Source organism: Copidosoma floridanum, unplaced genomic scaffold (genome assembly GCF_036245765.1).
Source record: "Copidosoma floridanum isolate Cflo_tuat_1 unplaced genomic scaffold, Cflo_Japanese_pri ptg000001l, whole genome shotgun sequence".
NCBI lineage: Eukaryota > Metazoa > Arthropoda > Insecta > Hymenoptera > Encyrtidae > Copidosoma > Copidosoma floridanum.
The window spans coordinates 17,688,090-17,703,735 of record NW_028321878.1 but is presented as its reverse complement, the minus strand read 5'-3'; the positions used below and the strand labels follow the sequence as shown (position 1 = coordinate 17,703,735).

Sequence of the window (15,646 nt, the reverse complement as noted above, 5' to 3'; positions counted from 1 at the left end):
GCCTAAGCGATGATGATCATCGGGATTTTTTTTTCGATATTATTTATCGACCACTTCATCATAAGTTTAGCAGGACAACCATCAGTGGAATGAAAATCTTGATATCTAGAATATGATAAAACATTTCAAATGTCACCAAAGTTAGGATTGCACGTGTATAGATACACTGTAAATCCAAGCGTAAAGTTGAAATTTTTGTTTTTTATAAAACTCATTGTGGTGGTATGGATAATAATCTCAAGGACAACTAAAGCTATTATCCAACAAGTGGTTAACCAGTTCCATTAAATTTAACACTTTTTAATGGGAAAAATCAATATAGGAAAGCTATGGAGTGAAAAAACGTGGCTGTCACACACTTCACCTGCTTACGAGTGCGTAAAATCTGTGATAAAAATATTTTACTCTCTACAGCCGTCTCATGTCAATTGTTGAAGAAAAATAATAGTTTAGTTGAATAGAACAGGTGAAATAAATAACGAAGCCTCAATTTGGTTTCTCTTACTCGCTACAAACGTGTACTTTAACTCACCTGGATTTCCCATTGTATATCCAAGTAATAAAGGTGACCATAAAATTTCACGAATTCCGTCAAGTACCACCATCAAATAAATTATACACTTGAATTTTCGACAAACATTGCAGCTAAACGCAAGTCGGTGCGAACAAAGTTTTTCGACCCAGCGCGTAGAAGAGTGGAAGGCAAGCACAGAGGACAATCAAATCGGAGCTTGCCGAGCAGGATGAAGGGCTATTCCTCGAACGTGTCTTGGTCCCGGGAATGCCGAATTAAGGGCGAGAGTTGTAACACCCTCCGGTAATTGTCGGCAAATATTAATAACTGCGCGACCACCGTCGTCTCTGCGGAGTACACGCGAAGGGGCAAGGGACAAAGGGTTGGAGGAAAAAGAGAAAATGTACATAATGCTTCGATGCCCGTGATGGTGAGGGGAAAATAAGGGTGCGTGGGGTGAATCGCTTCAAGACGCCTGTGATTGAAATTTCGCGATGAGCTTTGACACAATTACGCGCCTTCGACGCGGTGTCGCGCACGCGGAACTCCATTGGCGAGGAGGATGAAGGTGGGTGGGAGGAATTCGGGGAATCGCAAGCCGAAGCCCGACAAGCGGGAGGAGAAGCCCTGAATTTCGGCGAGCCGGACTTATTCATCGGTGAGTCTTTCCCAGGATCTGTCGATGTTGCCCGAGTGGAAGAACCGCCAACTGTCGCTCGAGTTGTTCGGTTGGAATCATTATACGATCTCGGGAATGTACGAAAATGGGAGAAAGCGCTTCGTTCCCATTGTCATTTTTTTTTGCAAAGGAAATTGGAACTCTATGGGGTGTTTTTATAATAATTGGCGTAGTGAAAACTAGTAGACCCACGTGAGTTTGACTATACTCGATTTTCCAGTCCCATCCAAAATATTTCGAATTGGTGTCTTACTTTTTAAATTATTCGATCCAAAATCTATCGATGACCCATCGGCTTTTTGTACCTTTGTACGATCCAATAACTCAAAGCAAATAAGAAAGGGGGTTAGCATGAGACATCAGGGCCCACCTTCGAACAGTTCGAGTAATCTCTTAATATACAATTCTTGGGACGAGTCGTCTGTGTGCACCTATACAAACAGTATAGACAACTTACTCGCGGCACTCAAGAAAATGAAGAAATACATCATTCGATTGTCGATTTGATCGCAGGCTGTCATGGATATTTTGATGTTGGCCTCTCCGCCCATCATCGGTCTGCTGTTTGTTTACTAAATAAAGAGACATCCAAGCAAAAAAAATTATAAGACAAGACGCATCACAGTCTACAGCAGCTCAGCCATTACTTTATTGGTTTTGCTATCCCCAAGGGGCTCGTTTGTACTTTGAGAATAATGTCCTCCTGTGTATACGTACACCAGAACTAAGACAAGATGCAAACAATAGACGTAGTAATACACTCTTTTTATGGCATCTTGCACAAAAAGTGTACTATAACATTAGTTTTTTAAAAAACCATATGAACATGAAAACAGTATGTTCATGGCTAGGTAACATCGACGTTTTCGACAAATAGAATTTTTTTCATAACTTCACGAAAAAATTTTTATGCTTTTAAATATATGTAATAAATAATACGTTAAAAAAAAGTTTGGAGTTTGTTTTACTCTGCCACCAGAATAATAAAAAAAAATATAAAACTGGGCTTGATTATGTTTGAAAAAACAAATCAAAAATAACATTTCGTTCAGATTATATTGAAAATAATGTTGAGATGTTTTTTTTAACGACAAGAAAGTAGATCTTGTGTTTCTAGAACAGTTGAATTACTTGAACACCTATACTGACTAGGAGTTTATAAATGACACAAGTCGAAAAACAAACCATAGTTTTTGCTTTCTCCGATAAAACATGTCCTGTTGCAAACCATGCAATCGTATGGGTCTGGACCGCGCCGTAAAACCATTCGTAGAAACAGCCTTTCTCTTTTTCTCTCCTTCTTCGCGTGGAACTCGAGACGCGCTCGATTTAGATTGGCAAATTCAAAAGCCAAAAAGAGGGCCCGCGATCAATTTCGCTCCTATGACATCGCATAGTCGTGCTCGCATCTGCAAAGCAGCCGAGACTTGTCTTACACTTTTTCAGTTATTTGGTCCCATCGATATCCTTTGCTAAGAGCTTCGAAGCCCGAAACGCGATACTTGCTGGTCAAAAGATTCTCTTTCGCTTGGTTAGCCGATCTTCATGGAGGTCAAACGTCTACCACCTGCTACTTAGATCTTATTTACGTCAATGTTAATTCAGTTGTTTTGCAGAATTGTCTTTTTTTTGGAGCAGGTTGATTTTCAGCATTAATTTAAAAAAAAAAAAAAAAAAACTTTTTCCTTAGTGGCGTTAAAACGTAAATCTCTTGTTTGCTTTATTTATCTTTGATTTTTTGGTTCTTTGACTGTAAAGGCGTATTCAGTAATCACCGTATTTTTTAGTAGTTATTTTCAAATACTAAGTTAAACTACAAAATGTAGTGAAAATCTGATTTTTCATGACATCGAGCGACCCAATTCTTCGAATCAAATAAATAGTAATTTTCGTCACAGAAGCGCCGTTCAACTTAATTAAATAATTTCCATTTAAATAATTCGGTCACTCAGTATACTTTATAATATTTAATAACAGTTTTATCCATATCTATAACGAAGAGTTCGGCGCAAAAATCGCAATACTAAACTGAATTGCAAAACAGCGGTAGGTCAGGTAGGAAATAAGGTAAGAGTTCATACAACACGCAACATAAATTCAAAGTAGATTTGTGCCTACAGATTCGCAGAAATTTTTTTACTCGACCTTTACTATTGTTTTTGATAAAGCTCTTATCATATGCGTGGTACTAAGTGTGTAAATAAAAAAATCAACAATAAAATAGGGGTTGGGACGCCATTTTATGAAACAAGTTCAGCCACATCCAATTGACAACCTAACTCATTTTTTTTAATTAGTAAGATAGTAATTATTTATTTTGTGTTGTATAAATCATTGTTACAAGTTTTTGTCGACATAAAAGTAGGTACAAAATATTACATTGAAAACGATTTTAAATGTTACGAAAAAAAAAATTTTTTTTTTGTTGTAAAAACAGATGTTTCAACAAGCATTGATAATAACTTGTTTCTGTAATATCATTGTTGTAATAACAACTCATGGTTGATCCGAATAACGAGCAAATTTTCTCACAAACCAGGTCAAAAACGATCCACACTTCTTTGACAGCTGCACCTTTCAACCCCAACGTCTGATATCGTTGTAAATAATATATTATAGTAGTAATCAAAGATAAGAGCTGTGAGGTTGCTCATATGCGTAGGAGCACAGCACGTATTTCTCACTTCAAGATCAGGGATGGCACTATCAAAGATTTCCTAAAAAATAAAAACGTACAAAATCATAAATTTTTTTTAAACAATGTATAAGGAATAACAAGGCATTTATTCTTAAAAAGTTAAATTTTTAGGCAGAGAAAAAGGAGTGGGTTAAAATCATTTTTGAAAAGGAGAGAAATCGACGAAAAAGTAGTTGTAGGTTATCGAGGTGTAAAAGTTGGCAGTAGAAGAAAAGGTAGTTGTTCTGACATGCCTGAAAATCATCGGCTACAGAAGTTAACACTGCTGGATTTTTACGTAGCTCGCAGTTGAAACATATTAATTCACGACCTTATTTGTAGTATATTTTGGCTAATACAGCTTATTCTGAGAAAAAATGTAGCGTAAAGGAATAGTGATGTCCGCACCAAACTCCAAAATTTAATTTAAATTGACCTTGAAATAGGTGACCAGAAAAAGTAAATAATAAACATGTCCAAAGTAAAAATGTGATGGAAGTTATTTAAAAGTCAAAAAATCAGAGAAAATCTTAATACATTCTAAAATTGGTAAAATCAGAAGTTGTAATTTTTTAGAAATTTTGACATAATACGTGTACTAAAAGTAAGTAAAACTTGATAAGAACATTAAGGACGTTTATTACAGTGAGGGGGAAAAATTGAGAAAAGTGAGGGGAGCGCTGTTATGCAGTAATACTGCAACCTTTCTCATTTTACTAAAAAATCAACTTTTGGATTCATTAAAAAATTTATAACAATTTTTATCTAATGGTATCCTATCATAGAAAAAAAAAATTGAAAGATTTCTACAGATTATCTCTACCCAAACTTTTACAGTTAAAATTTTACGTGACTAATTTATAAAGTACCATGTAAATAGTAGTTTTCATCGAATAAGTGCCATTGTCTCCGGGGCTATTTTGTGGCCCAAGGGACCTGCGAAGCAGGGCCTGAGCGACGTAAGGTAGCCACGGAGCGATGGCGCTTATGTGCGAATGCTATTTTTTCTACCGAGGGCACACCAGCCTCTCAAAAACGCCCAAGGTAGGAAAATGACTATTTTTTTATAGTTACACACATAAAAAATAGTAGACGTAGTTAAACGATTTTAAAATTTGTCTGGGATGTGTTTATGGTATAATAAACATACGTTTGAAGTTTCAACAATATCTATCAGAAAAACATGTGTGTAGTGAAAGTTTTTAATGTAAGAATGAATTAAAAGATCCAATGAGTGAGACGTGTCATAAAAAATACTTTTAAAAAAATGATTTCAATTCTTTAGTTTTTGAGAAAAACTTACTTGTAATAAGTCGTGATTCGTAAAAGTCTTCACGTTTTGTTTGCAGTATCCTCGGCATTCATGCGTATCATATGTCTTGGGTGCGATAATAAAGTCGAATCCAATATCTTCGAAGTTGATAGTATAGTTATGCATTGCACATGGACTATTGTCTTTGTCTACGGATCTTCGATTTCTGGTCAATGTAGTTGGTTTAACGAATGGTGTTTTTTCTTCTTCACGCATTTCCCCTTTTCCTCGATGCACATGAAATTCTGGGTGTTTAATTGCATGCTCGTAGATTTTTAATGATTCCTTTTTCTGTATCTGCTTTGAGGTGAAGCCTAAAAACAAATTTCAAAGTCAATTAAGAACATTGAAGCTTGTGTGATCTTGTGTGTTAACTTATTGTCTAGTGTAGTATTTTAATTTTATGTCACTATCATCTCATTAATAATCTTAAGTTATGAATAGTTTAAGCATCTATATTTTTAACGATCTATTAACGACGTTTCACATCATGTTTTTTTCGAGCAAGAAGAAAATTATCCTAGTTGTCAGGTAAAAAATTTAGCTATAACGGAGATACTTATTTTTCATAATAAAAAAAAAACAGAGTAAAAGTATGGTTAAAATTGTAGTCGAAATTGATTAATCACAACTTTGTTGTTGCTTTTACGGTAAGAAATCCTGTTACTTTTTCTTCTTATTGTGCAGCTTCCTTGGAAAATGTTTAGTATACGGGGTATGCACTATGAAATCATAAGGTCTTAATTTATTTTTACATTCTGCTATAAATAATTATCTTTCAAAAGTTTTATTACGTTTAAATGGAAATTTAACACCTTATATTATTAATATAAAGTTTTTAGCTGCGAGTAGGTATTATCTCCTACAGGATGTAGATAGTTTGCCTAATTGTTTGATAAAATATAAAGAAAAGTTACCCACCAGCTTTATTACTTTCAAATTCCGATGTACTATAGTCATCGTGATTAAATATCACGAGAATTGGTGACTTGTCGTCCGCAGGTTCTTTGTTTCGACGTACAAAGTCCACTTGCACGTGGTCACCGGATTCAGTTGTTGCAACAACAATCAGTCCTAGATTCGGATGTTCTCCAGAAAGCCACGAAACCACGGCTGGGGTGACATCAAACACCTTCCGGAAGCACATTGGATTTACAAATACAAAAAGATATTAAAAATGCAAAAGCGTTTCGATTTCGTAATTTCAATTAGCTGAAAAACTTACCAGCCAACTTGAAACGTTAGCTGCAATGGTGTGCTTATCCAATAGCTTGTGGAAAACGGGATCATCCAGAGTTTCATTCGACTGCACTTGATAAACGCTAAACTGTTAAAATAATAGTAAAATTAGTAAATTAATGAAAAATCTGTTTGCCGCCGATTTATCTCTTCTCCTGTAGTAGTTACTTCATAGTAGGTAGGAGAAGAAACTGGAAGATTTTCCGTCGAAGTCAACGAGTGTTCGCGGTACAGATGGATTTGAGCTCCTAGTAACGATTTATTGTACGTCGAGTCCACAGTATCGAAGAAAAATAATTTGGAAGTTGTGTTTTTGACAGCTGTAAACAGTAGTATAATACCAAATTCAAATATCACGACTATTCTTTTGTGTTTATGTCCTTAGTAAAAAAAAAAATACTTACGTTTTTCAATCAAACAACGCACAGTTTTAGCGTTGAAGGGCACCAATGGCCAGTCACTTTTGGTTCTCAAAATATAAAGTCCCAGCATGTACTGTGGCATAGTTTCGTTGTAACTCAGAGGTCCAGAATTACCGAATTTCTTTGTAAAAACATAAAAAACATCAAAAAATACGGAAAAAATCAATCTTAGTAACAAAATGACCTGAAGTTGCTAGTTTAAAGAAGTTACCTCTCTTAATTTTTTTAACTCTTGTAGGGAATCGTTTGATTCATCCATTGAGTCATTTACTGTAGCTCCACATTGGTTTTCAGCATTAGTTGTACTGCTTATGGTTAAAATTAAAAATGTCATAATCGACGAAATAGCAACTATTTTTTTGCCCCTCATTTTTGCTCCCGAAAAGAGTGATCTTAATATTGCCAGCACTTAAATTTTGAAAAAAAGAAAAAAAAATGACAGGAATTATTTGAATAGAAATGGGATAATTGCAGTAAAATATTGGTGGTACGCGTTTTGTAAACTTTACTTGCTGACACGGATGCCCGTGTAGTACTGAAAATCTGAAATACTGTAAATGCCTGTTTCTATACATCTACTTGTATGTGAATGTGTAGAAGAACATTTAGCCTGTAAAAATGTGTGGGGACTGTATCCAATCGGTTGTATTGTCTTGTAGGCACTAACGAGAAAATAATAGTTTTGATAAGTGCAAGTCTCAATGTACAAGTCTAGTTATTTTTTTTCCTTAAGATTTTAATTTAATGTACAATAGTACTATATTATTAGTGTAAAAAATTTCTTTACTAAATTTAAAGTTTTGCCTTCTCAAATGAAATATACCTACCTACATAGTAGTTATCTACATTTAGTTTTTCTTTTAAACATTTGATATTTATTTTGAAGCTTTATACCTGGTCACATTTCATAATATTTTCGTGTGACTTTTATATGAAGGATTTTTTACTTTTCATTATTCATATTTCTTAGGTTTTCAAGACGTAGATCATATACCTCTTACCCGTTACTAGAATCGAAATGTACATTCAAATTTTTGTATTTACCATTAAATTTTTTTCAGCAACAAGCAAAAAATATTCTTCTTGTTTTGGTGGTTTTTCGTCTTTTTTTTTCATGTAACACTAACGCCAAAATTTTCATGTCGTTTTATAAAAATTTGAATAGTGAAATATATATAGTAGTATAAAATGTAAATGTATTTTAAGAATCGTGCATTAAAACTTGCTGATTTGCTGTATAGCATTTAGAAACGTTTTATTGATGAAAAAAAATTTTAGTTCCAATCTGCCTTATCTAAAAATTGTGGATTGTGGGTGCTAAGGAAGATTACATGGAATCCTACTCGGCAATATATTATCTAGAGTTTTTTTCTCGTCAGAGCTTCTTTGAGGTCTGTTTTTTTAAGAATGCGTCGAAATAAAAAATTTCTCCATCGTTGGATGTCATCTACTAGTCTGTATTTATGTGTAAGTTTGTTCTTCGATCAAGTATTTAGTGAACGATTATAAAAATACAGTATGAGAGAGAAACAGTTTATAAAACAAAAGAAAGTAGAATAGTATATTTCTCACATAAACTATATTAGCATTGCCATCATTTTGACCAAATTTCACCATATTTTGCTTAGCAGTTCCACACCTAGCTATACCCTATTGAAACTATTACCTATGAAATTATTTACTGTTTATCATGACTGCAAAAACGAGGTAAAAAAAAAAAGGTTTTTTTTTGTCATCAATCTCGTTGTATACTGATAAAATATACTAATCTTGATAACGTATAATTTTTGAAAAATCAGAACTCAAATGCTACTACCCAATGAATTACAAAACTAAAATAAATTTATAAACAATGCTTCTTAGGCATAACCAACAATTGAATCAATTAAAAAGAAAGAAAAAAATGGTTTTTTCCGACTTCTATGTTTTTAGAAAACATGATTCAGTGGAAAATGTTGAAACATTATTAGATAAACAAATTTAATAACATTTTATTTAGGAACTTGCATATTAAAAAATCTAAGTGTTTAAAACATTCTTGTATAGTCTAATAAACTTGGCTCGGGAAAAAAATTCTTTATACTTTTTTTGATGGCCGAACGGAAGCTGATATTTTACTGCATGAAACGATCAAATTCTTTAAATCAAAGAAAGAGTAGTTATTGTTGCAGAAGTTTCATCGACACTAGTATGTTTTTCTAAAGAGTAGCCTTGAATGTAGGGCATTCATATACATTAAACACTATTTTTCCGACCGAAGGTACAGTTCATGTTCAAATGTCAACAAAAACATCACGAAGTAGGGAATTTTTTTTTTAATTTCGTTTTAATTCCATATCGTTTAGTATTTTCTCTTATAAATAACAAAGCTTAGGCTGATTAAAAGAAACATTTCTTTCAATTAAATTTTTTTTTATGTAATGTAATAAAAGTTTTTCAGGGTCACTAAGTTTTGTTTCGTTAAAAAAAAATATTCAACAGAATAAGGATGAAGAAATTCGGAAGGACAATTATCAGTGTAATTCATTTTTTTAAGCAATATATAAATAATTCTTTATTTCGCATTGCACTGATCGTTGACAAAGTTTTTTGTCTACATGGAAATACGCAATAAACATCGTGTTAAGTATAAAGAAAATAGTATTCGATTATATGACATATAAACTATAACAAGTTTTCTCTCAAAACATTGTTATTATAAAAAAGTATGGTTAATCTGAATAACATGCAAAATTTTCTCACTAATCAGTTGCACTGCTTTTGCAGCCACAACTGGAGACCTTACCGCCCTTTACAGTTTCATATATTACATTGTAGTAAACGTCAAACCTAAGAATGTCGAGGTCGGATATAGCCGTAGGAGCACAGCACGTATTTCTTACTTCAACATGATCAAAGGTATTTCCGTAAAGAGCTTCCTGAAAAATAAAAACGTATGAAATCATATATTGTTTTTCAAAAAATGTAGAGTATATACATGAAATTATGTTCTACGTTAATAATTCAAATTCAAATTTTTTCTCAAAATTTTACACATACATAGATTCATACTAAAACGGTTTGATCACTCCGACTCAATAAATAATCGGCTGCAGGCTCCATGAACAAGAACCCCCAGCGCCAACTTGTGGCTGTTAGGTGAGTCCGCGTGGTTACGAGAATATACGGAGTACCATGGTTGCCTAAAGTCAATAATTTTTTTCACTAATATCAAGATCCTTCCTAATAGTCCCGTTATCTCAGTTAGAATTCCTGATTCCTTAACTTTTCGATGATATTTTTTTCAGCAAGAGATTTAGTTTTACTAAGTTGTAAAAAGATGAACTTCCTTTGACGCTTCTATGTGTGAGCTACACGGTCTACAAGCAACAAAGGGATATACATCTTTTTCACAACTTATTATAGTAAAATCTCATGCTGACAAAAAGTATCATCGTAAAGTTATGGGGTTGAAGATTCTAATTGAGATGATCAGACTGTTGAAACGATTTTGATATTGATGAAAAAAATGATTGACTTTAGGCAACTATGATACTCCATGAATTCTCATAACCATGCAGACTCACCAAACAGCCACAAGTTGGCGATAGTGTCTTTGATCACGGAGCCTATAGAAGAAAACATTGTTAGATTTTTACGTAGCTCGCAGTTGAGACATATTAATCCATATCCTTATTTGTAGTATATTTTGGCTAATACAGCTTATTTTAAGAAAAAAATGTAGTGTACGGAAATAGGTAATAGTGACGTAGTACCAAACTCCAAAATTTAATTTAAAATGACCTTGAAATAGGTGACCAGAAAAAGTAAAAAATAAACATGATCAAAGTAAAAATGTGATGGAAGTTATTTAAAAGTCAAAAAATCAGAGAAAATCTTAATACATTCTAAAATTGGTAAAATCACAAGGTGTAATTTTATAGAAATTTCGACATAAAACGTGTATTGAAACTAAGTTAAACTTGTTAAGGACATTAATAAACCTATGAAGTAAAAGACAAGGTGATTAAAATTTATGATAAAAGCAACACTATTAATTCTTTATGGCTTGAGAAAAACTTACTTGTAATAAGTCGTAATTTGTGACAATCTTTCTTTTCTGTCCGCAGTATCCTCGGCATTCATATGTAGAATATATATCAGGTGAGATAATAAAGGGGTATCCAACTTCTCTAAATTCAGCTGTAAAAATATACTTTGCACATGGACTATTGTCTTTGTCTACGGATCTTCGCTTTCTGGTCAATAAAGTGGATTTATCAGCTGGTGTTTTTTTTTCTTCGCGCATTTCCCCATTTCCTCGATGCACATGAAATTCTGGGTGTTTGATTGCATGCTCGTAGATTTTTAATGATTCATTTTTCTGCTTTGAGCTGAAGTCTAAAAACAAATTTCAAATTCAATTAAAAAAACCAACGCTCTTGAAGCTGGTTCGGTCTTGTGTATTCATCCATTGCCTAGTACATTAATTTTAATTTTTTTACACTGTTTATAATTTTATGGATTACTGTACTGATTAGTTTAATTATTAAATTTTATGCCACCGTTATCCTATTCATAATATCAGTTTATAAATAATTCTAGCATCTATACTCTTAACAATGCATTGTCGACATTTTACCTCATGTTTTTCTTTAAGCAGGGGAAAAAAAAATTACCACAAAATTCGGTTAACATTATAGTTGAAACTCATAAGTCCCAACTCGTTTTTGTGGTAAAAAATCATATTACTTTTTGTTTTTGTTGTGCGGCTTTTTTCAAGAAATTTTTTTTATACCTGGTATGCACTATGGAATCATAAGGCCTGAATTTATTTTTACATTCTGACATAAAAAATCATTAGAAAAAATTTTTTTTATTACGTTTAAATGGAAATTTAACACCTTATATTATTAATATCAAGTTATTAGCTGCAAGTAGGTATTATCTCCTACAGGATGTAGATAGTTTGCCTAATTGTTTGATAAAATAAAAAGAAAAGTTACCCACCAGCTTTATTACTTTCAAATTCCGATGTACTATAGTCATCGTGATTGAATATCACGAGAATTGGTGACTTGTCGTCCGCAGGTTCTTTGTTTCGACGTACAAAGTCCACTTGCACGTGGTCACCGGATTCAGTTGTTGCAACAACAATCAGTCCTAGATTCGGATGTTCTCCAGAAAGCCACGAAACCACGGCTGGGGTGACATCAAACACCTTCCAGGAGCACATTGGATTTACAAATACAAAAAGATATTAAAAATGCAAAAGCGTTTCGATTTCGTAATTTCAATTAGCTGAAAAACTTACCAGCCAACTTGAAACGTTAGCTGCAATGGTGTGCTTATCCAATAGCTTGTGGAAAACGGGATCATCCAGAGTTTCATTCGACTGCACTTGATAAACGCTAAACTGTTAAAATAATAGTAAAATTAGTAAATTAATGAAAAATCTGTTTGCCGCCGATTTATCTCTTCTCCTGTAGTAGTTACTTCATAGTAGGTAGGAGAAGAAACTGGAAGATTTTCCGTCGAAGTCAACGAGTGTTCGCGGTACAGATGGATTTGAGCTCCTAGTAACGATTTATTGTACGTCGAGTCCACAGTATCGAAGAAAAAAAATTTGGAAGTTGTGTTTTTGACAGCTGTAAACAGTAGTATATTACCAAATTCAAATATCACGACTATTCTTTTGTGTTTATGTCCTTAGTAAAAAAAAAAAATACTTACGTTTTTCAATCAAACAACGCACAGTTTTAGCGTTGAAGGGCACCAATGGCCAGTCACTTTTGGTTCTCAAAATATAAAGTCCCAGCATGTACTGTGGCATAGTTTCGTTGTAACTCAGAGGTCCAGAATTACCGAATTTCTTTATAAAAACATAAAAAACATCAAAAAATACGGAAAAAATCAATCTTAGTAACAAAATGACCTGAAGTTGCTAGTTTAAAGAAGTTACCTCTCTTAATTTTTTTAACTCTTGTAGGGAATCGTTTGATTCATCCATTGAGTCATTTACTGTAGCTCCACATTGGACCATATTTGTGCTCCGGTCTTTTTCTTCAGAGTAATCGTTTTTCGCATCAGTTGTACTGCTTATGATCAAAATTAAAAATGTCGTAATCGACGAAATAGCAACTATTTTTTCGCCCCTCATTTTTGCTCCCGAAAAGAGTGATCTTAATATTGCCAGCACTTAAATTTTGAAAAAAAGAAAAAAAAATGAAAGGAATTATTTGAATAGAAATGGGATAATTGCAGTAAAATATTGGTGGTACGCGTTTTGTAAACTTTACTTGCTGACACGGATGCCCGTGTAGTACTGAAAATCTGAAATATTGTATATGCCTGTTTCTATACATCCACTTGTATGTGAATGTGTAGAAGAATTTTTATTCTGTAAAAATGTGTGGGGACTGTATCCAATTGGTTGTATTGTCTTGTAGGCACTAATGAGAAAATAATAGTGTAGATATGTATGCAAATATTAGTATCTGGTTTTAATTTTTCTTCTTCCCTAAAGATTTTAGACTAATGCTTAGCAGTAGATTAAAAGTAATCAAAAAAATTTTATAATTGACTTGGAAGTTCTGACTTTGCTAAGATATCTCTAGTTGCATGTAACCATACGGTAGCCATCTACGTATAGTTTTTCTGTCAAATTTTTAATGTTAATTGCGTAAGGTAAAATTATTGTTTATATCTTGTTATTTTTTGTGATATTTTTATATGAAACTTTATCGTTATACCATTAACTATAAACTTAAGTTTTAATCAGTTTAATATCCTTTAATGTATAAAGTAATACCACAAATAATTATACATGTAATAAGATAGTTGTAAGTAAGATTTCGCTCAGTATATCCCAGCTTTGTGCTACTTTGTTAAGCTTGTCACCAATATTTTTTTTTACTGTACTTTTCACCGATAACGCTAACTCCATACTACACACTAATAAATGTTTTTTTTTGCTCGGGAGCTTTATTTATTTATTGTACGTGATGAATAACTTACGATATTATTGTTATTTATTTTTTTTATTCATTTCTTACTTCATCTCTTTTGGATTCGGAGGGTTAATGTTATGTTTTCTCTATATATGTATTGTTACTATTTCTGCATTTATCTTTAATCCCTTAAAATACGCTCAGCCATAATATTTGAAAAATTTTGAATTTTGAAAAGTGAACAGTATTGAATATACTATTGAATATTCTCACAGGCCTTTTCTTCTGCCTCTTAAGATTCTTCTGAGAGGCATTGATAATTTTTCTCTGACAAAATAACAAATTAACAAGTGCACGTACCGTATATCTATCGAACATAAGAACACACATTCGCCAAGTAGGTTGGGTCCAAAATATCGACAGTGCACCTCATTTTTGTAGTAAAACTATGAATGTTTATCCCTGCGATGTTTATTTCGTTGACAGCGACAGCACAGTGCAACGACGGTTCATTATTTTGATAGCCAATCACGGAGCAGTATCAGTAGAAAACAACCAATTCTTAAGGAACTTGGATAGTAAAAAACGCAAGCGCTCTAAACATTCACGCATAGTCAAATAAACATAGCTCGGAGAAACTCCTTATACTTTTTTTGTGACCAAACGCAAGCTGATACGTATTTGGAATTTTTTAAAAATCCATCGTTAATGTATATTTTTCAGCGTAAGTAAGTCCCTAATATTTCACTTAATTACAACCTCATCACAGTATTCTTTAAAAATCTCCCTCACTTTATCATGAAATCAAAAAAAGCGTTCCTATATCTTTCATTTCAAAAGTCGTATTTTCCTTGCCTAAACAGAAATCATTAAAATTGTAAAACCAACGTAAAACACTGTGGTATATTTTGCACCACTTGCAATTCCGCTACCGAAACGGGTGTACAGTTCCCTAGCCCGTCATGCCCACACCTCGAAGGACAGTCGATTAAAAAAAACAATGCGAAAACAAATTGGCGAGAAAAGCAAGGGGTACGACAAACGCCGTCCCGCACACACGCGCTGTCCACCCTCGACCCCCCCCCCGCGAAACAATACCAGCAGCCGAGAGTGAAAAAGGAATGCACCAAACACTCCAACAACGGAGACGACGTACACACTGGGAATCGAAACGTGGGGGTGGTGGTCGAGCTGCCCTTTGCTGGATATTTAATGCCCCAATCTCGGGGCGTTATAAAGCGCGGGGCAAACGTGGTCTCTTTCCCTTTGGTTTCGCATATGAAAGAGAATGGACAAATGACCGCGCAAATAAAGCTCGCTCGACGGGGACTCCGCGGCTTATTCCGATTGAAGTCGTTGGAGGGCAGCGTCGAGGGACAGGGGACGGAAATCGTTTTGCGTGTGGCCGCGATTCGCTAATTCCCCGCTGCGGTGAAACTTCCGGTCGTGCGTGTGCCTCGAGTACACCAGTGTATATATACGAGTGGGCCTTTGTGTCGCTGGTGACGACGGTTAGAGGGACGCTCGACAGGAATAGCGCTTTGAATCATTCATTTAAAGCGATTTTTAAAACTCGTGCTTTTTTTTCTTCTTCATCGTGAAACCTCGGGCAGACTATGTGCAATGCACACAAGGATTGTGCGCAATTCCGTTGTGCACAAATTATTCTACACAAAAACAATGCACTAGCCAGTGGGGAAAGACCACACAATTTTCATTATTAACATTTTTTTGTGCACAATATTTGTAACGAGATGTGCACAAAACGTACGTTGATTTAGGCACAAATATTGTGCATGTAAAAATAATAGTAAAAATATTTTTTGTGGTTGTTATTAACATAACCTTGTGCATAATATTTCGTGTACAAACAT

The 15,646-nt window shown here is 33.9% G+C and overlaps 3 protein-coding genes across 4 annotated transcripts in view; 1 reads left to right on the top strand and 2 right to left on the bottom strand.

Moving 5' to 3' along the window:
• Window positions 1-15,646, top strand: part of dac (dachshund family transcription factor) — a 392,393-nt gene that overhangs the window by 343,804 nt on the left and 32,943 nt on the right. The window lies entirely within an intron of this gene.
• Window positions 3,704-7,213, bottom strand: LOC111643818 (bone morphogenetic protein 7-like). The gene is made up of 7 exons (XM_089598697.1): window positions 7,055-7,213; window positions 6,826-6,964; window positions 6,590-6,741; window positions 6,408-6,509; window positions 6,104-6,314; window positions 5,174-5,496; window positions 3,704-3,910 (listed from the first exon to the last, which is right to left on the bottom strand). Exons 1-7 carry the CDS (start codon window positions 7,211-7,213, stop codon window positions 3,734-3,736), a joined length of 1,263 nt encoding a protein of 420 aa, XP_089454823.1. The 3' UTR covers window positions 3,704-3,733.
• Window positions 12,363-12,982, bottom strand: LOC149376060 (uncharacterized). The gene is made up of 4 exons (XM_089598692.1): window positions 12,785-12,982; window positions 12,556-12,694; window positions 12,430-12,470; window positions 12,363-12,398 (listed from the first exon to the last, which is right to left on the bottom strand). Exons 1-4 carry the CDS (start codon window positions 12,980-12,982, stop codon window positions 12,363-12,365), a joined length of 414 nt encoding a protein of 137 aa, XP_089454818.1.

Coding starts and splice junctions, on each gene's coding strand:
- LOC111643818 (XM_089598697.1), bottom strand. CDS start 7,213: ATGAGGGGCAAAAAAATAGTTGCTATTTCGTCGATTATGACATTTTTA. Junction 6,510..6,589: donor CTTCTCCTACCTACTATGAA/GTAACTACTACA, acceptor TTATTTTAACAG/TTTAGCGTTTATCAAGTGCA. Junction 3,911..5,173: donor CGAATCACGACTTATTACAA/GTAAGTTTTTCT, acceptor TTTATTTTTTAG/GAAATCTTTGATAGTGCCAT.
- LOC149376060 (XM_089598692.1), bottom strand. CDS start 12,982: ATGAGGGGCGAAAAAATAGTTGCTATTTCGTCGATTACGACATTTTTA. Junction 12,695..12,784: donor AGTTAAAAAAATTAAGAGAG/GTAACTTCTTTA, acceptor GTTTTTATAAAG/AAATTCGGTAATTCTGGACC. Junction 12,471..12,555: donor GCGTTGTTTGATTGAAAAAC/GTAAGTATTTTT, acceptor TACTGTTTACAG/CTGTCAAAAACACAACTTCC.